Source organism: Oryctolagus cuniculus, chromosome 16, assembly GCF_964237555.1.
Source record: "Oryctolagus cuniculus chromosome 16, mOryCun1.1, whole genome shotgun sequence".
Taxonomy (NCBI): Eukaryota; Metazoa; Chordata; class Mammalia; order Lagomorpha; family Leporidae; genus Oryctolagus; species Oryctolagus cuniculus.
This window is the reverse complement of record NC_091447.1, coordinates 15,651,042-15,673,791: the sequence shown is the minus strand read 5'-3', so window position 1 is coordinate 15,673,791 and position 22,750 is coordinate 15,651,042. Positions and strand designations below refer to the sequence as shown.

General features: G+C 41.3%; 1 protein-coding gene across 6 annotated transcripts in view; it reads right to left on the bottom strand.

Annotated features, from left to right (window-relative positions):
• STK31 (serine/threonine kinase 31) overlaps nt 1–20,858 on the bottom strand; it is an 85,385-nt gene extending 64,527 nt beyond the window's left edge. Inside the window, exons 1-7 of one of the 6 annotated variants that reach the window (XM_051852819.2) lie at nt 20,762–20,858; nt 18,633–18,679; nt 18,492–18,544; nt 13,249–13,347; nt 10,805–10,879; nt 8,936–9,094; nt 1,353–1,711 (exon numbers count right to left, since the gene is read on the bottom strand). In XM_051852819.2, coding sequence (XP_051708779.2) covers nt 1,353–1,711; nt 8,936–9,094; nt 10,805–10,879; nt 13,249–13,347; nt 18,492–18,544; nt 18,633–18,679; nt 20,762–20,811 — 842 coding nt within the window. In that variant the 5' untranslated portion in view covers nt 20,812–20,858. Of the gene's footprint in view, nt 1–1,352; nt 1,712–8,935; nt 9,095–10,804; nt 10,880–13,248; nt 13,348–18,491; nt 18,545–18,632; nt 18,680–20,189; nt 20,378–20,415; nt 20,573–20,635 lie in introns of those variants that run through there. The other 5 variants (XM_051852818.2, XM_070059658.1, XM_051852822.2 and 2 more) reach the window with 5 other exon arrangements.
• Nucleotides 20,859–22,750: the final 1,892 nt, after the last annotated feature.

Genomic DNA, 22,750 nt, shown 5'->3' with positions numbered 1-22,750 from the left:
CACTATCCACTCCAGAGAACAAAATTAAAAAGCTTTTTGTATTAGTTCCTTCCAAATCCTCCTTCCCACGATCCCTACTCTATTTCACAGTTTAATTCTTGACACGCTGATAAGATTCCATCAAACAGTGATATCACCAAGACACGGCACCATGGCGTGGGATCATAAAACAGAAGAATGCTTTGGTACATACAAACACCAAATCTGGCTTCCTCTTCAAGCTGATAACTCAAAATTACCGAGGGGTAGGAGTCTGGCACAGCAGTTAAAATGTCGGTTGGGACACCCACATCTCATGTCAGAGTACATGGGTTCAAGTCCCAGCTTCATTCTCCATTCCAGCTTCCTACTAATGCACACTCTGGGAGGTGTGCAAGTACTTGGGTACCTTTTACCCTCATGAGACCTGAATTGAGTTCCTCGATCCTGGCTTCAGCCTGGCCCAGGCCTGACTGTTACAAGCATTTGAGGAATGAACTAGTGGACAGGAGATCTCTGTCTTTAAAATAAATAATAAGTAGGCCGGCGCCGCGGCTCACTAGGCTAATCCTCCGCCTAGCGGCGCCGGCACACCAGGTTCTAGTCCCAGTCGGGGCGCCGGATTCTGTCCCGGTTGCCCCTCTTCCAGGCCAGCTCTCTGCTGTGGCCAGGGAGTGCAGTGGAGGATGGCCCAGGTGCTTGGGCTCTGCACCCCATGGGAGACCAGGAAAAGCACCTGGCTCCTGGCTCTTGCCATCGGATCAGCACGGTGCGCCGGCCGCAGCGCGCCGGCCGCGGCGGCCGTTGGAGGGTGAACCAACGGCAAAGGAAGACCTTTCTCTCTGTCTCTCTCTCTCACTGTCCACTCTGCCTGTCAAAAAATAAAAAAAATTAAAAAAAATAAATAATAAGTAAATAAGTTTTGTAATTATCCAAGAAGTGGGCCACCCTTGAAATCATAAAATTCTATCAAGTTTTTATAAGAAAAGCAAAAACCCTCCCTTTTGTTAAAAGACAATTCCCTGAAATTAGTTAAAATATCTAAAAAACACAAGAAAATGTCCAGATCTTATTTGAAGTTCTGATATTGCCAGAATAAATCAGATTAAGGGCTAGATTTTTTTTATAAATGTATTCAAAAGAGCATAAAATACTATGTGAACCTCAAACAATTCAGGAATGATGTTTTTTCTTTTAAAATGATTTTTAACAAAAATATTCCTGCTAAAGAAGAGGTCTATATGTTTGAAAAAAAATAATCTGAACCTTCTCTCAAAATCACTGACAAAGCACATGCCTTAACTTCTGTTCTACCTTTAAAAAGATCCCAACTATGAATTAACATTACCTAAAACTGAAAACCACAGTCTTACTTTGGAAATGTCACGTGGTTTCCCGCATCACTTTCATTCTTCAAGTCAACTGACAGCCTCCCACTTAAGCGTGGCTTTGGCCTGCTGAAGTTTGACTGGTTTGATCTATGCCCCCATAACGGAATGGGGCTTTTGAGGTTCCTTAGTGCAAGCTGAGCAGGATCCGACTTTTTCTCTTCACAGATGTTAGTGCTGGAGGTGAGTTTGCATTTTTCTGCAAATCCCTTCTTAGCCACCTCTTCCCCTATATCCACGCTGCCATACTCAGCCTGAGCAATGACCGTTCCATCCTGAGAGGTTGCTTTGATCCTCATTTTAATTTCCTTTTCAAAAATCAAGCTCCCCAAAAAGGTTCTTCCCTAAGAAAGATAGGAAAGAAGACATAAGCCAGGGACAGCAACATGCTTCTCTTTGTTTATTTTGTTTCTATCCATTTTTTCCAAGCATCCTATCTCTTCATTCTAAAATCCTTGCATCACTGATCTTACCTTCTTGTTGGCTACATGCAAATGTACTTACTAAACGAGGTGCTGGCTAACTTTTGAATATTGAGTACCTAAAAAAAATAGAAGATATCTGAAGATACCCTGAAACTCAATTAGAGTAAGAACACGTCTATTCCTCCATAAGCTGTAATTCCTAAAATTACCTTGATACACTCTAATTACTTTTTACTTCCTAAATCTCTCAAAGTTCCTGTCCTGATTTTCACTCTGTAATAGAAAGGAAACTACTTTTTCGGGATATATAAAACATAAACTTAAAACACAAAATGGATAGGTACTGTTCGGATTTATTGATCCACATTTCCTTGATTAAACCCATGGATCATATCTCTCAGAAAAAGTAACTCTATTTTTAGCTGTATAACCAGTTGATAAATGTGAAAAAAAATTTTGCAAATAAAGCAAATCATACCACTAATAATCAGAAAAACAAGAGTGTAAGGACCCAACTAAAAACTAGAAACTATAAGATGGCCACATTTAAAAAAAAAAAGAAAAAGTTTGAAAAACTTTCAAGGTCCGAGAAATCAAATGATACTATTTCTATACAGTCATTATTATATGGCAGTACAGAGGGTAGAAGTGACAGCTGCATAGCTTTTGTTTGTTTGTTTGTTTATTTTTGGACAGGCAGAGTGGACAGGAAAGAGAGAGAGAGAGAGAGAGAAAGGTCTTCCTTTGCCGTTGGTTCACCCTCCAATGGCCTCCGCGGCCGGCACGCTGCGGCCAGTGCACTGCGCTGATCCGAAAGCAGGAGCCAGGTGCTTATCCTGGTCTCCCATGGGATGCAGGGCCCAAGTACTTGGGCCATCCTCCACTGCACTCCCAAGCCACAGCAGAGAGCTGGCCTGGAAGAGGGGCAACCAGGACAGAATCCGGCACCCCGACCGGGACTAGAACCTGGTGTGCCGGTGCCGCAAGGCGGAGGATTAGCCTAGTGAGCCGCGGCGCCGGCCAGCTGCATAGTTCTTAACATTTTTGCGCTATGGCCCTTTCACCAACCTGATGAAATCATTGGATGCCGTCTCAAATTAATGTTTTTAAATGCATAAGATTCACAGAATTGCAAAGAAAATTGTTTTATTATGATACAATCTAACAGTAGGTTAAGAACCACTGGGCCTATAGCATTGTGGAGTCATGAGTGGGTTAAGCCTCTGCCTGCGAGGCCAGCATCCCATGTCAGCGCTGGTTCGAGTCCCAGCTGCTCCACTTCAAATGCAGTTCCCTGCTAACGGCCTGGGAAAGCAGCAGGCAGTCCAAGTGCTTGGGCCCTGCACAGAAGCTCCAGGCTCCTGGTTTCAGCCTGGCCTAGCCCTGGCCATTGCAGCCATTGTGGGAGCAGACCAGTGGATGGAAGATCAATCGATCAATTGATCAATTGATCTCTCTCTCTCTCTCTGCCTCTTCTCCTCTCCCTGTAACTTTACCTTTCAAGTAAATTTTTTTAAAAATCTTAAAAGAATTAAAAAAAAAAAAAAAAAAGAACCACTGGCCTAGAACGAAACATCCGATGGGGTAGAGGAGGAGATTCAAATTCTATGGGGGCTCTAAAAAGTTCAGAGAAAACTCTCATTATCTTGTTTTTATTATTAATTCATTTATTTGAGAGGCAGGGAGACAGAAAGAGAAAGCTCCCACCAACTAGCTCACTTCCCAAATGTTCACAATGGCCAAGATCAGGCAGGTCAAAGTTCGGAGTTGGGAACACAATCCAAGCTGCCCACATAGGTAGCAGGAACCCAGTTACTTGAGCAATTACTGCTGTTTCCCAGGGTCAGCAGTAACAGGAAGCTGGAGTCAGGAGCCAGAGCTAAGTGTGTAACCCAAGTACTCTGATGTGCGAGACAGCTGCCTTATCTACTCTCTTAACCACTAAGACAAATGTCCCCACCCCCAAGCATTATCTTTTAACTACAATTTCCATGGACCTTATAAAACTCCCTCATATATCCTCAAAGATCACTGGACATCACTACTAAAAACAAAGAAATCAGAAAAAAAATCATTTTTTTAAACTACTAGCCAAAATAACAATGTATTTCAGGTTCACAAAACATGACCTTCATAAATTTTGAAAATAAAACTTAGAAATACACATTATATCAAGAGCTTGAATTCACCAGAACACCAACAGTAAATGTGTTCCAGAACTTATCACCAACCAAATTGGATCAAGCAGACAAAGTCAACAAACTCAGACTGTGACCCACTGCACTTGTCACATGAAGACAACAGGCAGATGTACTTTTCTGCTTAACTTCTTCCACATAAAACCCTTGATTTCAACCATTATTGTTGAAGGTCTATCTAAGATAAAATTCAAGCACAACTACTTGCCTTATGGAATTGGTATTTCAAGAAACTGTTTTCAAGCAATAAATAGGAAAAAATCTGCTTTCTACAAAAATTCCAATTATCTCAAGTTAAATGTTATAAAGTTTCACTATTCTTTACAGAAATGAGCGTCGGAGTTTGGCAAAGTGGTTGAAATGCCACTCAGGCATCCACATCCCATATTGGAGGGCTTGGGTTCAATTCCCTATTCCACTCCCAATTTGTTTCCTGTTAATGAGTACCCAAAGGGACAGTAAATGATGGCTTAAGAATTTGTGTCCCTTCCACCAAACATGAGAAACTCAAATGAGTTCGCATGTTATGGCTTTGGCCTAGCCTACTCCTGACTGACAAGGGCATTTGGGAAGTGAACCAGGGTATGAAACAGCTTGAGTTGGCTCACTACTCTCTATTTATTTAAAGGAATTTTAAATGAAGAAGTCTAAGCTTTAGGTTTCTCTTTGAAGTCAAATTTCTTTTGGTTATGGTAACTAAAAACAATTAGCACAAAGTTTTCAACCAGATTCTCCCCCAAATAATATAATACAACCACAAATACAGAACAGAAAACTCAAAATGAGTTCTCAGGGCCAGCGCTGTGGCATAGCAGGTAAAGCCGCCACCTGCAGTGCCAGTATGCCACATGGGCACCGGTTCAAGTCCTGGCTGCTCTACTTCTGATCCAGCTCTCTGCTATGGCCTGGGAAAGCAGTAGAAGATAGCTCAAGTCTTTGGGCCTCTGCACCTACATGGGAGGCTGGAAGAAGCTCCTGGCACCTGGCTTTAGATCAGCCCAGCTCTGGCCATTGCAGCCATCTGGGAAGCAAACCAGCAGACGGAAGACCTCTCTCTGTCTTTCTGCCTCTGTGTAACTCTATCTTTCAAATAAATAAATAAATCTTTTTTAAAAAATGAGTTCTTAAGTTGATCTTCTGTATATGAAGGTGATTGAAAATGAAACTCGATGAAGGGCAGGATGGGAGAGGGAGTGGGAGAGGGGAGGGCCGCGGGAGGGAGGGAGGTTGGGGGGGGAGCCAAAACAATACAAAAGTTGCACTTTGTAAATTCACATTTATTTAAAAAAAAAAAACTTATGGAGGGGAAAAAGCCATTGTAATTCATAAACTGTACTTTGGAAATTTATATTTATTAAATAAAAGTTAAAAAAATAAAAAAAAATGAGTTCTGTTGTAATCTTTACTTAGTATAGAGTTGATCTTCTGTATATAAAGATAATTAAAATGAATTTTAATGAAGAATGGGATGAGAGAGGGAGTAGGAGGTAGGATGGTTTGGAGGTGGGAGGGTGGGTATGGGGGGAAGAACTGCTATAATCCAAAAGTTGTACTAATGAAATTTTTATTTATTAAATAAAAGCTTTCTATAAAAACTTAGTTCTCCTCATTTCTAACAAAATTGATGAAAAGACAGATGACACATGGCTATTTTAATACTACAATTTACCTTAACATATATGCCATGTATTCTTTTATAAATGTCAAAATTTTAACTTTTATCATAAGAAATATATTTTCCATTAAATACTGTGAGCTGGAGATACATATACATGTACTTTTAAACATAACTTAGAAATTTAGAAGTTACAAAATAAAATTTAAAACATAAAATTTACCTTTTAAATAAATCTGCTCATTGATTTAGAACATGAAAGCTTTCAATGTTCATTAAAAAATTACTGTCACCCCTCCAAGATACATTTCATCCTGTTCCCAAACTGGTAAGCTTTATTTAAAATGTAGAAAATAGACTAAAAGGCCACTAAACTGTTAAGTCTAAATTCTAACCTCTCTCATTCTCTGATTCTACAAATAATTTTTAAAGAATGGAATTTAGGAACACTTTAACCTTCATTTGATCTCCAGTAATTTAAACTGATCATCCTGAATATCAGTTTCAGCTGCGCTGTAACATGACTGTCAAAGCTAGAAAGTGTGCTGAAGGTTTGCTTTGACTGAATTCTGACTGTACTCCAATGCTAGATACGATGGATGCTCATCTAACTCCTAATAAGCAGGGAGACTGGGTATAGAAAAAAAAAAAAAAAAACACAGATAAAATACTTAACTCCACTGAACTCCCTGTCTTGTGGGGAAGGAAAAGTTAACAACTCACCATGCCCTTCACAGTGAGTGGCTGAAACTGCTGCAAGGGGACAGCCGTCACAGAGACCACATCTGAGCCTTAGACTGAGACTTAATGCCTAAACATGCCTTTTTAACCAGAGATATTCAAGAATAACTTTTTTCTTTTTCTAGAAAACATTCAGTTTGCCAACTGGCTCAACTCTAATCAAAGATCTTTTTAAGCATCTAAATACAATGTTTGTATACAGTGCCACCTAGAAAGAAGCCATGAAGTATTTGAAAACATTCTTAACTGATGTTTACTAGTTCAGTTACAAAACTTAACTTTTTTAATTTTTCTTTTTAATTTTATATTTATTTATTTGAAAGGTAGAGGTTTTTTTTTTACATATTTTTTTTAACTTTTATTTAGTGAATATAAATTTCCAAAGTACGATTTATGGATTACAATGGCTTCCCCCCCATACCGTCCCTCCCACCCACAACCCTCCCCTTTCCCACTCCCTCTCCCTGAAAGGTAGAGTTTTAGACAGCGAGAGGGAAAGACAGATAGAAAGGTCTTCCTTCCACTGGTTAACTCCCCAAATGGCCACAATTGCTGGAGCTGGGCCATTCTCCACTGCTTTCCCAGGCCAAAACAGAGTAAAACTTAACTTCTAAACATGCCTTTAATTTGTGTTTGTTTCCATAAACATTAATATGTGCATCATCTCTTTATGAAAATAGCAATGGACTTGAGTTTTAGCCCTGTCTCTGCCCTTTAGCTATATGACTTGAAATATACTATTTAATACTTCTAGACCAGAAAAATTTCTCATCTGTAAATAACATAGGAGCAGATCAATTTAAAACTGTATAGTTCTAGGCATCCAGGAAATCCAAATTAAGCCACTATCTTGGCCAATACCTTTATATCAAAGAAGGAAATAATATACTTTAGGGGCCAGTGCTGTGGCGCAGAAGATTAACACCCTGGCCTGAAGCGCCAGCATCCCGTATAGGTGCTGGTTCGAGCCCCGGCTGCTCCACTTCTAATCCAGCTCTCTTCTGTGGTCTGGGAAAGCAGTAGAAGATGGCCCAAGTCCTTGGGCCCCTGCACCCACGTGGGAGACCCAGAAGAAGCTCCTGGCTCCTGGCTTCGGATTGGCGCAGCTCCGGCCATTGCGGCCAATTGGGGAGTGAACCAATGGATGGAAGACCTCTCTCTCTCTTTCTCTCTCTCTGCCTCTCCTCTCTGTGTAACTCTGACTTGCAAGTAAATAAATAAATCTTTAAAAATAATAATAATATTGATAATAAACTTTAGACTTCAAGCCAAAACTTATGGCATAAGTTTACAACAGTATCTACATTCTTGTTCATGTGTGAAAGTCTGATTCTACATACAGAAATGTCTCTTGTAAATAACTATAGTGCAGACAAAATAACAGTCAACATATCTGTAAATTTCTCAAAATAAACATAAAAGAGGAAAATACAAAGTTCCCAAATTTTAATCACTCCTCATAACACTGATTAAACCATTTTTCACCTAAGTTAGTTGAGCTGCTAAATAACATTTACAAGTCTGATTATTTGCAATGAAATGTCCCTCACCAGCACTACCACTCACCACAAGAACCTTCTGCATACAAGATTTAAAAGGAGACAGGACTCGTCTAAAACTACCCCTGACATTATCAGATTTACTAACCCTAAACTCAATGGAAAGAATGCAAACTAGAATCTAGATTAGCAGACTATTACTGCCAATGATTACATCAAACAGTGTGAACCTGTGCCAAAATGATAAACTATGATTAACTACAGCCTCACAAATTTCCATTTTGTGATATTTATGGCCAGGGCTAAGCTAAAGATCACTTTTATATACTTTCTCCATACTTGATCTTAGCCAAAACAGGTTAACTATATTCATCATATATGCCACCCAGTTTGCACATTAATTCAACTCTAATCAATGACCTTTTCATTGAACTAAGCATCCCAATGCAGTGTTTGTGTATAGTGCCATCCATAAATAAGAGCTGATATCTCTGAACTCTGAATTTAGAAGAAACTACATTTATTATGTATCACTCTTTTTTTTTTTTTTTTTTTTTGACAGGCAGAGTGGACAGTGAGAGAGAGAGAGAGAGAGACAGAGAGAAAGGTCTTCCTTTTGCCGTTGGTTCACCCTACAATGGCCGCCGCAGCCGGTGCGCTGCACCGCGCTGATCCGAAGCCAGGAGCCAGGTGCTTTTCCTGGTCTCCCATGGGGTGCAGGGCCCAAGCACTTGGGCCATCCTCCACTGCACTCCCTGGCCACAGCAGAGAGCTGGCCTGGAAGAGGGGCAACCGGGACAGAATCCGGCGCCCCAACCAGGACTAGAACCCGGTGTGCCGGTGCCGCAAGGCGGAGGATTAGCCTAGTGAGCCACGGCACCGGCCATGTATCACTCTTATACAAGAAAATTTACCTAGCAAAAATGAACACAAACATAGAGCCACTTTTGCATTGTTTTATAATTTGTATTTTTCACTCATTTATACAGGCTTTTATATTAAGCAAAGTTAGTAAGATTTAACAACATTTTTATTTTGTTTCAAGCAGTTGTACTTATACTAACAAAAATACTTAAACTCTATGACTTGCCTGATCAAACTGGGTAACTTCTTGGCCAGAAGGAATCTGTAGTCCCCAAAGTCTATACTTTTTGGCAACACTAGAAAACTGCAGTTCTGAAGGAATCTCAACTATATCAGATCTATTCAGTATTTCAGTGTTTCCGTAGTCAATGTACCTCACCAGACACTGCAAAAAAACAGGAGACAAATAGTAATACTGAACCCAGATTAAATATCTCCACCAAGAGCCAAACTGATTTGCTGCTTTCTGTTGATTATCTGTCAAGACTGTATTTTATCTCAAATTGAGAAAATGAATTCAGAAATAGAGATCTAGTAATATTCTCACAATACAGAAAACCCATAAAATCACAGTGGTTTATATATTTGGCACTAAATTCCAACAGTAACACTTCTCATCTTCACTCCCCCCCCAACAACTGATATCTTAAATAAACAGGAATTTATAAACTTATGGCCCTCCTCTATTTCTCCTAATGTTAAAATCAATCAACATTCTTAAGTTCATATTAGAAACAAAATCTGAAAAAGCAAAGTTATCAAATTTCCTGTGATAAAATTAAATCTACCCTAGCTAGATCTACCCTCTGAAACTAACTCAAAAACTGACCTTTACCTCCAGCTCTGCATCCATTTAAAAAGTAAAAAAAAAAAAAAAAAAAGATAATTTCTAACAAAGTTGATTTTTGCTCTTTAATTTAAAAAGTTAAAGCTGATCCAAAAGCTATTGCAAAATATGATCTCCTGCTATCAAATTATGAGCAAAGGTCTAACAATAAGAAAGGTTCACTTCACTAACACAAACTATTATCTATGACAAGAATAAATAATGGGTACTTTTAAGCAAACTAATAAGAGCATCTATCAAATTGTTTCATCTTATTCCACCAAAAATACTTACAAAACATACAGATCAGAAAATATACTTCAAGTGCAGAAAGTAGATGTAAAAATTGCACTGAAAGAAAGACTAGGGCAACCCTTCTATACAGCCTATAAGATACAAATGCCACAGCTACTCAGTATCCCATCTCCCTGGAAAATCTCTCGCAAATTCTCCACGTAAAAAATAAAATAGCGTAACACAAAGAAACTCATCACAGTTAACACAGACATGGGAAAGCGGCAAGTCAATCTTTAACACTCACAAGTAAGTAAAAGCTATTCGCAACTTCAGTATTAATCAAATATCCTTTCCTACTCATCAAAAAGTTATTCATTAGCAAGAGTCAAACATAATTATTAAGAACTGAAGCAACAAATAGTCATTTAAAAAAATCCAAACGTTCTATAACTTATTATTAGATAATCTGGGGTGATTATCTAACAAAATTCAGAAGAATATTCCTGAATCTTAACTGTTTTCAAGCTATTAACTTTCTGGTGTTCACTTGGGAAAAAGTATGTTTAAATAGAATTATAAATTTGGGGCTGGTATTATGGCAATAATCCATCTGTGGCACTGGCATCCGGTATGGGCACCAGTTTGTGTCCCAGCTACTCCTTTGCTATGGCCTGGAAAAGCAGAAGATGGCCCAAGTGCTTTGGCCACTGCATATGAGGGAAAAATCAAAGCATGTCCTGGCTCCTGGCTTCAGATCAGCTCAGATCTGGCAGTTTTGGCCATTTCGGGAGTGAACCAATAGATGAAAAATCTTTCTCTCAGTTTCTCCGTCTCTCTGTAACTCTACCTTGCAAATAAATAAATAAAATCTTTTTAAAAAATAAAATTATAAATTCACTGAACCAGATCTTATTACTAATATGAAAAAGTAATGAAGGGCTAAATAAGCATCAAATTCTGGAAGTCGTTCTAGTCAACTAGAATAAATATTACTTAAAGTAAAAAAAAAAAAAAGGAACACTTATTTCTTGCCTTTTCATCACTGATGACTTTCAGTACTTTGCATCTGTACCAACACTTATCTTCTGAAAATAATCCACCATAAATCTACAAAGAGAAAAAGAAAGCAAAGTTAATCTGGTATCTCAATGAAACAAAGCAGGCAAAGTAACTAAGAATAAAAGTTAACATGTGCTAAGCACTATGAGTCAAGAGCACTTTATATACAATAATTGGTTTCATTCTCACAACAACCTCTGAGGCAAGTACCTCTCACCACTACGTACCCGAAGTCCAAGCAGGAGAACTAAGATTCAGACTTCTGACCTCAGAGTGCATTATGCTATTCTGCATCTCCAAAAAGGGGGCAGGGGAGGATTTTTAAAAATCAGAATATTTTTTTAAAAGATGAACATGCATGCAAGAGTGAAAACCATACAATTTTAATGCTGGAAGACAACTCATTCAATTGTTCTCAAACATAAACATCCCCATACAGGCCACTTAAGTCTAATTCTCAACCATGGCAGAATCCCTGTTACCTACCAACCAAGAACAAAGCTTCTATTTTACCTTCTCTATAAAGATATTGGTGTTATTAAGTAGATAAAATTAGACAATGTCCTTAATACTGAACTTTCATTTATTTAAAATTCATATTTTAGTTTAATGATGTTTAATAAAAGTGAGGAGAAAATGTTAACCCTTTCAACATTTTCTCAGCCTCAGCAGTGCTGACAGCTGGGACTGGATGACTACCGAGCAGAGGGGGCTGCCTGTCCTCTGTGTTGTGTATGGCAGGATACCTCCCAGCATCTCCCCTGGCCCCCACCCACTGGATGCCAGCAGCACCAAATCCATTTGTGACAACCAAAAAGGTCTCAAAACATTGCCAATGTCTCCTGTGTGAGAGACAGAGGATAAAAACTCACTCCAGGCTGGTAACTACTTTGAATCACACTGGAACATTACTGTTCCCAAGATGATGGAGAGTGGTTCTTGAGGGATGGTGGGGAAGGGAAATCTTAGATGTCTTGTGGTTTGTAGAGTCCAGCCCCACTAACAACATAAATACATTTACAGAATATCTATGCTGTTGAAGTATCTTGGAGGGAAAAGGCCCAAAGTAGCAGCTAATTCAGACACACAAATGGGTATCTAACAAATCAAATGCTACAAAAGATATGAGTGTCCAATTAGCACGTAAGCCTGTTTCCTCGGCTAACATTCAACAACGGGAAGGAAAAAAGCACAAGTGGCACAGGACCCTCTCTAACCATCTTCATTTTTTTCAAAGATTTATTTATTTATTTATTTATTTGAAAGTTACAGAGGGAAAGACAGAGAAGGATCTTCCATCCACTGCTTCATTCCCCATATGGCTGCAATAGCTAAGAGCCAAGAGTTCATTTGGGTCTCCCACATGGGTAGCAGGGGCCCACACACTCAGGCTATCTTTGGTTCCTTTTCCCAGGTCATTAGCAGGGAACTGGATCAGAAATGGAACCACCAGGACACAATCCGGCACCCTATGGGTTGATGGTGATCCAGGTGGTGGCTTAATTGCCTACACCACAACACCAGCGCAGTTACATCATTTTTAAATAAGCAAACAGGTTTAGTAGCAAAAATGGCATTTGGTCAACAGTCCAACAGTTTCAAATATAAAAGGTCACATTATCTTTAATTAAACTTTTTCAATAATGTGCCAATCATGATTTGGCAAAAGGCAGTTAACAGAAATGGCACATTAGGGTGGGAGTTGTATTACAACAACAGATTAAGCCACAACTAGAGATGCCAGCATGCCATATCAAATGGTCCTAGCCCCATCTTCTCTGCTTCTGGTCCAGTTCCCTGCTAATGTACCTCAGAAGGCAGATAATGATAACTCAAGTACTTGGGCCTCTGCCACACTGATTGGAGTTCCTGGATCCCAGCTTTGGTCTGACCCAACTCTAATAATAGGTATCTGGGGAATGAACCAATGCATGCAGATCTCTGTTTCTCCCTCTCTTTCTGTCACTCTGCCTTTCAAATAAGTAAATCTTCCTTCAAAAGAAGAAAAAAGAAATGGCACATTACTGCAATCCAGTTGAGGGAGGGCTAGGTTAACTTATATTCAGGAATACAGCTACATCCTAACCATTCTATTTTCTATTATTCTGACCACTCTCTAATTACCTAATCTAAGTGGAATCATGCAGTATTTGTCTTTTAGTAACCAGCTTATTTTATTTAGCATACTATCCTCAAGATTCATCCATATTGTAGTCTGTCAAAATTATTTTCAAGATTGAAAAATATGCAGTCCATAGTATTTCTGAGTGAATAAATGTAATGACTGTAATTTATACAAATTCTAAAAATCTGTCCCTTCCTTTCAAATGTACCAAAAATTCCAAAAGCTGTAAAATGTCAGACACAGGAAAGCCTACAGGAGGAAAGGCAGAATTACATCCAAAAATATGGCTCACCTTCTTTGGGTCAAGATTCCCAAAAACTGAATTAGCATGTGGACAAGCTTCAGACAGTGAAAAACCAATCTTCACAATATCCTTATTTCGATCAATACTCTAGGAAGAACAGATACAGCACAGGATTCAACAAAATATTATTTGACAGTGCTATACAAATGAGAATGCTACTAAAAAGATTTTGGAGTATTAAAAAGGAAGACAATTGTTATATTCACATTTTTTCAGAATTCACTGAGTTATTTATAAGAAATGAGATTAGCTTATAGAAAAAGTTTACTTGCCGAAGAGTTCAAATTATTTGGAATTCAAACAAGGTACCAAATATTTAATCATAACGAGATGGTCTCTGCAGACTGGTTGATTTCTGGGCTAGGACATGGAAATGAAAGGATTCTGGACATCTGGCAGTGCTGTAAGTAAAGAAATGCCCAGGGTCCAGCACAGTGGCATAGGGGTAGAGCCACCGCCTGCAGTGCAGGCATCCCATATAGGCACTGGTTCGAGTCGCGGCTGCTCCACTTCCAATCCAGCTCTCTACTATGGCCTGGGAAAGCAGTACAAGATGGCCCAAGTGCTTGGGTCTGCACCCTCATGGGAAGACCCAGAGGAAGCTCCTAGCTCCTGGCTTCATATCAGAGAAGCTCTGGCCACTGAGGCCAATTGGGGAGTGAACTAACGGATGGAAGACCTCTGTCTCTACCTCTCTGTCTTTTGAATAAATGAATCTTTGTTTTTAAAAAAAATAGTGGTTCCAAGGACATCATTACAACTATCAATGACACCATACAAAAACAGAAACTGAATGTAGGGCCCAGAGCTGTGGCATAGCAGGTAAAGCCACCAACACTAGCACTGGTTCAAGTCCTGGCTGCTCTACTTCCCAACTAACTCCCTGCTAATGCGCCTGGGAAAGCAACAGAAGATGGGCCAAGTACTTGGGCCCCTGCACCCATGTGGCAGACCCAGAAGCAGCTCCTGGCTTTGCATTGGCACAGCTCTGGCTGTTGTGGCCATTTGGGCAGTGAATCAGATGGAAAACTTCTCTCTCTGCCTCTGTCTCTCCCTCTCTGTAACTCTGCCTTTTAAATAAATAAGTAAATCTTCAAAAAAAAAAAAGAAACCTGAATTTAAACAGATCCCAAGAAACATCAGAAGCAGCCTTTGTGAATGAAACTCTTGGAATTAGTTCTCTACATTCAGAATACATCAAAATATTCCACATAATTATATTTTGTCACATATGGACTAAAATAAACAGAAGCTCTTCCTTTCCCAAAAAACATGTAGAGGTCAAATATTTAAGATGCCTTCCGTTGCCACTCATCCAAGTAGGCATGCCAGTAATTCTGGAGTGTTCTCTCGTAAATGGTTTATTCAACTGAAAATCATAATAGAAAAACAGAGAATACATGTGAGCAGATCCTGATCTGGACCTGCCACATTATTTTCTAAATCTGTAGTGAACTCTTCTCCTTGCCAACATCACACTCCCACTCTAATCACATTTTGTAATTTACTTCTTGAAACAATTTTTACATTCATTTGGATGTCATTAGTATTTTTTTATCATTTCATCTATTCAAGGTATGTTTCCTAACTTGTGGAAATGTGTATAAATTTCCCCACAGGCTTCAACTTTATGGCTAAATCAGAAACTGGCAATTTACAGACACCCATTTTGATGAAGTTGCTTGAGTCACAGCTACATCCACTCATTTACTGTTTCTGCACTACCACAGCTGCAAGAGACTGGCCCACAAAGCATAAGGTATTCACTATCTGATTCTTTGCAGAAAAGGCTTGTTGACTCCTGTTTTAAATCAGAGCTCCAAATTCAATTAGCAGGTTCATAAATAAGATCAATCAAAATCAATCTAGACTAACACTAACCAACACAACAGTCAATACTCACTGGACATGGACTAGGCTGATTTGAGATGTGCTTTAAGTCTAAAATACACACTAGATTTCAAAAGCTTGTCAAATATATTTTGAAACAATAGTGGATATACTAAGTAAAAATATTAAAGTTAATTTCAGTGTTCCTTTTTATTTTTTCAATGGAGCTGCCAAACATCTTTTTAAAGATTTATTTATTTATTTGAAAGAGTTACACAGAGAGGAGAGGCAGAGAGAGGTCTTCTACTGGGTGGTTCACTCCCCACAACAGGCAGAGCTGCGCCTATCTGAAGCCAGGAGCCAGGAGCTTCTTCCGGGTCTCCCACGTGGGTGCAGGGGCCCAAGGACTTGGACCATCTTGTACTGCTTTCCCAGGCCAAAGCAGAGAGCTGGATCAGAAGAGGAGCAGCCAGAACTAGAACCAGCACCCATACGGGATGCTGGTGCTTCAGGCCAGGGCGTTAACCTGCTGCACCACAGCGATGGCAGCCTAAACATTTTTTATTGATTACTTTTCTGACTCAACTTTCTACTTGGCAGCACTGGTCTAAAAAACCTTATTTAAGCTAACAAATGATCTTATTAAATAATGAACTTAAACATATAATTTATCATCCAATCTTGGGCACTGCTGAGCAACACAGGTGCTATCAGTACACAGACCAGGGGCACAGAACGAGAACATGTGCCATACCCTTTAGAGAATGCTCCATAAGCAAACACATAAATTTGTCACCAGTTTCCTATGAATAATATCCTTCAATGTATTTTCTATATAAATTTAATGATCCCTGGTCAATCATAGTCTTCTATAATTTTTTCTCATAAACTCCTATTTCCCACATTACCAATTCACCTCTACTGTAACAAAAAGGAGTTTCCATGCTTAAGAATTGTAGGAGGGGCCGGCGCCGCAGCTCCCTAGGCTAATCCTCCACCTGCGGCGCCGGATTCTGTCCCAGTCACTCCTCCTCCTGTCCAGCTCTCTGCTGTGGCCCGGGAGTGCAGTGGAGGATCGCCCAAGTACTTGGGCCCTGCACCCGCATGGGAGACCAGGAGAAGCACCTGGCTCCTGGCTTTGGATCAGCATGGTGCGCTGGCTGCAGCGTGCCGGCCTTGGCAGCCATTGTGGGGGTGAACCAACGGAAAAGGAAGACCTTTCTCTTTGTCTCTCTCTCTCACTGCCCACTCTGCCTGTTAAAAAAAAAAAAAAAGATTTGTAGGAGATGGCACTATAGTGTAGCAAAGATAAGGCTGCTGCAGCAGCACTAGCATCCCATATAGGCACCTGAGTCCCAGCTGCTCCACATCCGATCCAGCTCCCTGTTGATGCACCTGGGAAAGCAACAGAAGCTGGCCCAAGTCCTTGGACCCCTACACCCAGAAGGGAGACCCAAAAGAAGCTCCTGGATTCAGATCCTCCCAGCTCTAGCCATTATGGCCACCTGAGAAATGAGCCAATGGATGGAAGATCTGTCTTTCCCTCTCACTCTCTCTGAAACTTTGCCTTTCAAATAAATTAATTAATTTTTAAAAATTATAGAGAAGAGGACAGTTCTGTGACACAGCAAGTCAAACTGCTGCGTGCAGTGCCGGCATCACATATGGACACCAGTTCACGTCCTGGCCACTCCACTTCCAATCCTGCAAATGCACCTGGGAAAGCAGCAGCAGATGACCCAAGTCCTTAGACCCTGTACCCACATGGAAGACCTAGATGAAACTCCTGCTCCTGGCTTCATCCTGGCCCAGCCCGCAGATGAGGCCATTCTGGGAATGAATCAGCAGATGGAAGATCTTTGTCCTTCTCTTCCAGTAATTCTGCCTTTCAAATAATTTTTTTTTTTTTTTTACAGGCAGAGTGGACAGGGAGAAAGAGAGAGACAGAGAGAAAGGTCTTCCTTTGCCGTTGGTTCACCTTCCAATGGCCGCCGCAGCCGGCGCACTGCAGCCGGCACACCGCGCTCATCCGATGGCAGGAGCCAGGTACTTCTCCTGGTCTCCCATGGGGTGCAGGGCCCAAGCACTTGGGCCAACCTCCACTGCACTCCCGGGCCACAGCAGAGAGCTGGCCTGGAAGAGGGGCAACCGGGACAGAATCCGGCACCCCAACCGGGACTAGAACCCGGTGTGCCGGCGCTGCAAGGCGGAAGATTAGCCTAGTGAGCCGTGGCGCCGGCCTCAAATAAATCTTTTTTAAAAAAGTACAGGAAAATACAATTTCCTTCTTCCCCATGTCACATATAGTTCACAAAACCAAAAACTAGTGGGTAATCATGTGCATTAGAAGGCAAATTATCAACACAAGCACTCTGGTGCTTTGCTTTGTATTTTTTTTTAAAGATTTATTTTATTTATTTGAAAGACAAAGTTACAGAGAGGCAGAGAGAGGCAGAGAGGCAAAGAGGCAGAGAGAGAGAGAGGTCTTCCATCCCCTGGTTCACTCCCCAGATGGCTGCAACAGCCAGAGCTGCACCGATCCGAAGCCAGGAGCCAGAGCTTCTTCTGGGTCTCCCACATGGGTGCAGGGGCCCAAGGACTTGGGCCATCCTCACTGCTTTCTCAGGCCACAGCACAGAGCTAGATCAGAAGAGGAGCAGCTGGGACTAGAACCAGCACCCATATGGGATGCTGGCACTGCAGGCCAGGGCTTTAACCTGTTGCACCACAGTGCCAGCCTCCTTGCTTTGTATTTAAGACTGAGTAAACTTATCTGACTTTCGCCTGCCAAGAGAAAATACCTAACTTTATGATGAGAAAAATATTGTATCTCAAATTCAAACTTAAATCGTTACAAAATATGACTGAGACCGTAAAACTTATCTTTATGTAAATTTCTTTATTAATACAAAGAGAACAGATTTTATGCATTCTGTAGGTACAGTTCCAAGACAACAACCACAACTCCCTCACTCTCCTGCTCTCCCCCATCCTCCTTCCTTCCTCCCAGCTCTTTGTCAGTTTCTGCATAGACATAATTTTAATACACTCTACATTCACAGGCTTAATTCACCACTAATAATATTCAACAATTTTAGAAAAGACCCCTAGATGGGGCTATCACTTCACAATACAACAGCTCAGAATTATAAAACTCAAGTAGCCTAGAATGTTGATACTGAGTATAATCCTGTTTCCACAATCTTGTTGATATTGTTTCCACTTTATGTAAGTATACTACTTGTAACACATAAATTTCCATCTGTAACTATTTGCCTTCTAATAATGCCCTGTGCTAAATAAACCAATAAAAATTAAGCAGTGAATAATTTTTTTATTTGTTGGGGTGGAACTAGGTCAGGCAAGGGGGAAAGAGGAGAAAAAATCAGTCTGCTGTTTACCTGGGCCCAAAATGTTACCGCATCTTCCACATGACTTCCAACCACATCTTCAACTAAAACCAAATCAGAATGAAAAGAACATTAGAAATTAATCAATATCATCTAGCTCTTACACCCCAAAATAATTTTTAGTGTCAGTACCTTTATTGTAATGTGTGTCTTCATCCATTTGGACAATTCCTGAAAAACTAAAATAATTCAGTAACAGGTTATAATCATCCATTAACAATGAATAAAGACTAAGCCACATAATGTTCAAATCTTCACAACTATGTTTTGTCGTAAATGAAGTTATTAAAATCAAACTCTACATTACAAATGATTTCAAAGATATTTTCTTCAATAATTAGGTTTTTTTGTTTTCTGTGTATTAGAGTTTACAATTCCATAACATAATCTCAGGGCCAGTGTTGTGGCAAAGTAGGCTAAGCCTCTGCCTACAATGCTAGCAACCCATATCTGCACCAGTTCGTGTCGCCGCTGCTCCACTGCCAATTCAGCTCCCTACTAATGTGCCTGGGAAAGCAGCAGCAGATGGCCCCTGCACCAACATGAGAGACCCGGAAGAAGTTCTGGACCCCTGGCTTTGGCCTGGCCCAGCCCTGCCACTGCAGCTACTTGGGAAGTGAACCAGTGGATGGAAGGTCTCTCACTCTGTAACTCTGCCTTTCAAAGTTCTCTCTGTAACTCTGCCTTTCAAATAAATAAGTTTAAAAAAAAAACCAGAATGCATAGCTCATTATATAATCTCAATCCTCAAATTACCTCTCTAGCCAAACAAACCCTTATAAATTTACCTCGAAGTAAATATTGCATGCACATCTTCACATTTCTGTCTAAAAAATGACCCCCCACAAAAGAAGATTAGAATTCACATAATATAAAATAGAGAAACAATGTGCTACGACAAATGCTTCAGACTGGTATTTAAAAGACACAGTAATTACTACTTTTGAAGTAACCTGGAATTAAAGACTGCAAGACAAATAAAATTTTCCCAAAACAAAAATAATTTTGATATAATAGGCTTAACTCAAAATATTTCCCAAAAAGTCTGCTTTATAATTTTATCCTTAGCACACTAGAAATTGTACTTTCCATTCATAAATGAGGAAAATGTAGACTTTCACAGTTTTACAAGTTACCTAAGAACACAACCATACAGGTCTCAAATCCTATCAAAACTTTTATGACATTTTAAAACTTAAACCCTCTGAGTTTCATTACTTTTTTGGGTTAATTTTTCTTAAGATGTATTTATTTGCAAGGCATAGTTACAGACAGGCAGATTTTCCATCTGCTGGTTCACTCCCCAAATGGCTGCAACAGCTGGGGCGGGGCTGAGTGAGCCCCAAACCAGGAACTTCTGCCGGGTCTCCCACCTGGGCGCAGGGGCCCAAGCAGTGGGCCATCTTCTACTACCTTTCCAGGTGCGTTAGCAGGGAGCGGGATAGGCCCTGGAGCGGCTGGGCGTCAAACCTAGGCCCGCACGGGACGCTGGTATTGCAGGAGGCGGCTCTACCCACTACGCCACAGCTCCAGCCCCTACTTTGCTTCCAAAACACGCCAAGAGGCAGCCAAAGTCTTCAAAACGAGGATTCTTTACAATTAATCAAAATGTGGTTTTTAAATTCAGTGTACCAAACGTGGCTGGAAGGCTTTCTACATAGAATACATGTATATAGTATACACACACACCCCTACTTTGGAAATCTGGGAAGCTGTTCCTAGAACAGCATTAAGTTTGGGTTTCCAAGGCCGACTACGCGGGCGGTGACGCGGAGGCGCCTCCCCGACCCCGCTACTACCCGTCACCTCTGCGAGGCGGGAACGCGGGTCCTGGGCGCGCCTCGATCGTGCGAGGGGCGCCGAGGTCCCCACGCCGCCGCGCTTGCCGGAAGGGGAGTAAACAGCTCCTCCTCACCGCGAGGCGCTGAGGCCCGCGTTCCCTGCACGCTGGAGTGGCCTCTGGGCACCGCTCTCGGACGCCCGGTGTCCGCGTCCCCGCGGCGGCGGCGGGCAGGAGGCCAGGAGGCCAGGAAATGGGCCTGGCCTCAAGTCTGGGGCCTTACAGCGCAACCAGCGGCGAGAACACATCCCGCGCAGGGGTCACCATCGTACCCACCGCACGGACTACTACTGACCTCACACTCTCCGCCACCGCCGCTCTAGAAAAGGGACTCTGGCCCCACATGCCGGATATCGGCCCTCCGCCCACCACCGCGGCCAAGCCCTGGGCCTGCCGCCGCCACACACGTGCAAGGGCTTACCGCGCGTGCGGCCCCGCACTGCGCCTGCGCGCACAGTATTGCGCCATCATCCGGGGTTGCCGGGAGCCGCGGCTCAGTCACGTGGCTACGCAGGGCTCTGGACTGGAGCGCCCAGGGCCAAGCAGGGTCTCCCACCCGCCGCTGCCGACCCGCACCGACTGCGGGGCGCTGACGCCACGCACCAGGGGTACGCGAGCCCGGCCGGGCTTCCGTCCCTGCCAGCCAATGGCCTGCTCCTTCCAGCAGGCGTCAGTAACGTCGGATGGTGACGTGAGATTTCGTGGTCTTTCCGTAATCTAGTCCGGCGGATTTAAATATTAGAAGCCCCTACCTAGTTAGAAGAAATGTTAGTACTCCTTTGTTTTTAATTTAATTTGTTATACAAGTTTCGTGTATTTCATATATACAGATCTCCCACTCCGTCCTCCCATCCGGCCACGCTCTGTCGTATTCTTAATTTTTACAGATCTACTTGCAGTTTACTTCATGATCTAAGGTTAGCCCTACACTAAGAGTTCAGCAAATAGCAGAAAAAGAAGAAGAAAAAAACTCTCCCTCAACGGAAGAGACAAGGGCTGTAAACAATCATTGAATCTCAAAATATCCATTTCACTCCAATACATTACATTTTAGGTACTCTGTTATTTCCTACAGATAGGAAAAGCATGGTGTTTGACTTTTGGGCGCTGGCTTATTTCGCACATTAGTACTCTTTTTACAAGATGGAAAGGACAAAATGATTTAGGAAAATGTGTTTTCCAGATGAGTAGTATTAACTACATTTCTGAACCCACATTTAGAAATCAAGTCTCTCTAGCACTGCATCTCTTTTTCGTGACATGAAGGAGAAAAGTGTAGCTTAGCTGTCCGGCTAGATGGAAATACTACATTTTGTGGCAAACCTTCCCAACACTTAAAAATTATCTCCAGTTAATCTCTTTTGTCTTTGTGGTATAAGTACCACACACACAAAAAAAAACTGAAGATACAAAAGTTACAATTCAAGAGCAAACACGTACACTGGAAATCACTCCCACAACGAAGAGGACAAACGTTTCCATCACCCCCAGAAGTGTCCTCATGCCACTTCATCGTATTGGCTTCCTACACCTAACTTTCTGCTTTTTGTCATCAGACCTTGTTTGCATTTTCTACAATTTGGTATTTATGAAATCATACATGTATGTTTGGCTCCTTTCTAACAGCATAATTATTTTGAGATTCATCCATTTGCTCCTATGCATCAATGCTTGGTTGCTTTTTGTTGCTGGATACTATTCCATTGCCTGAATATGACACACTTTGTCATGGACATTTTGATTGTTTCTGGCTTGGGATTGTTTCACAAAAAGCTGCTATCATGTGAAAGCCTGTGTGTGAACACATGTTTTAATTTCTCTGGTTAATATCCAGTAGTGGAATGCCAGTCTTTGAGCGCTGTGTGTGTTTAAGAAAGGACCCACCCACGTAGGATCTCTGTCCTTAATGTGTTTTACTATGAAACTTAAAAACAACACTACTAGTTGAACAATGCCCAATACCTTGTGCAGTTGTGTGAGTGCAGCCTGTTGAAATCCTTGCTTAGTGTATACTAAGTTGATCTTCTGTATATGAAGGTGATTGAAAATGAAACTCAATGAAGGGCGGGATGGGAGAGGAAGTGGGAGAGGGGAGGGCCATGGGAGGGAGGGAGGTTGGGGGGGGGAGCCACAACAATACAAAAGTTGCACTTTGTAAATTCACATTTATTAAATGAAAAAAAGAACTTATGGGGGTAAAGCCATTGTAATTCATAAACTGTACTTTGGAAATTTATATTTATTAAACAAAAGTTAAAAAAAAAAAAGGACCCAGAGCGGATTCCGTGGTGCAGTAGGTTAATCCTCCACCTGCAGTACCGGCATCCCATATGGCCCCATTTCTAGTCCTGGCTGCTTCTCTTCCAATCCAGCTCTCTGTTATGGCCTGGGAAAGCAGTGGAAGATGGCG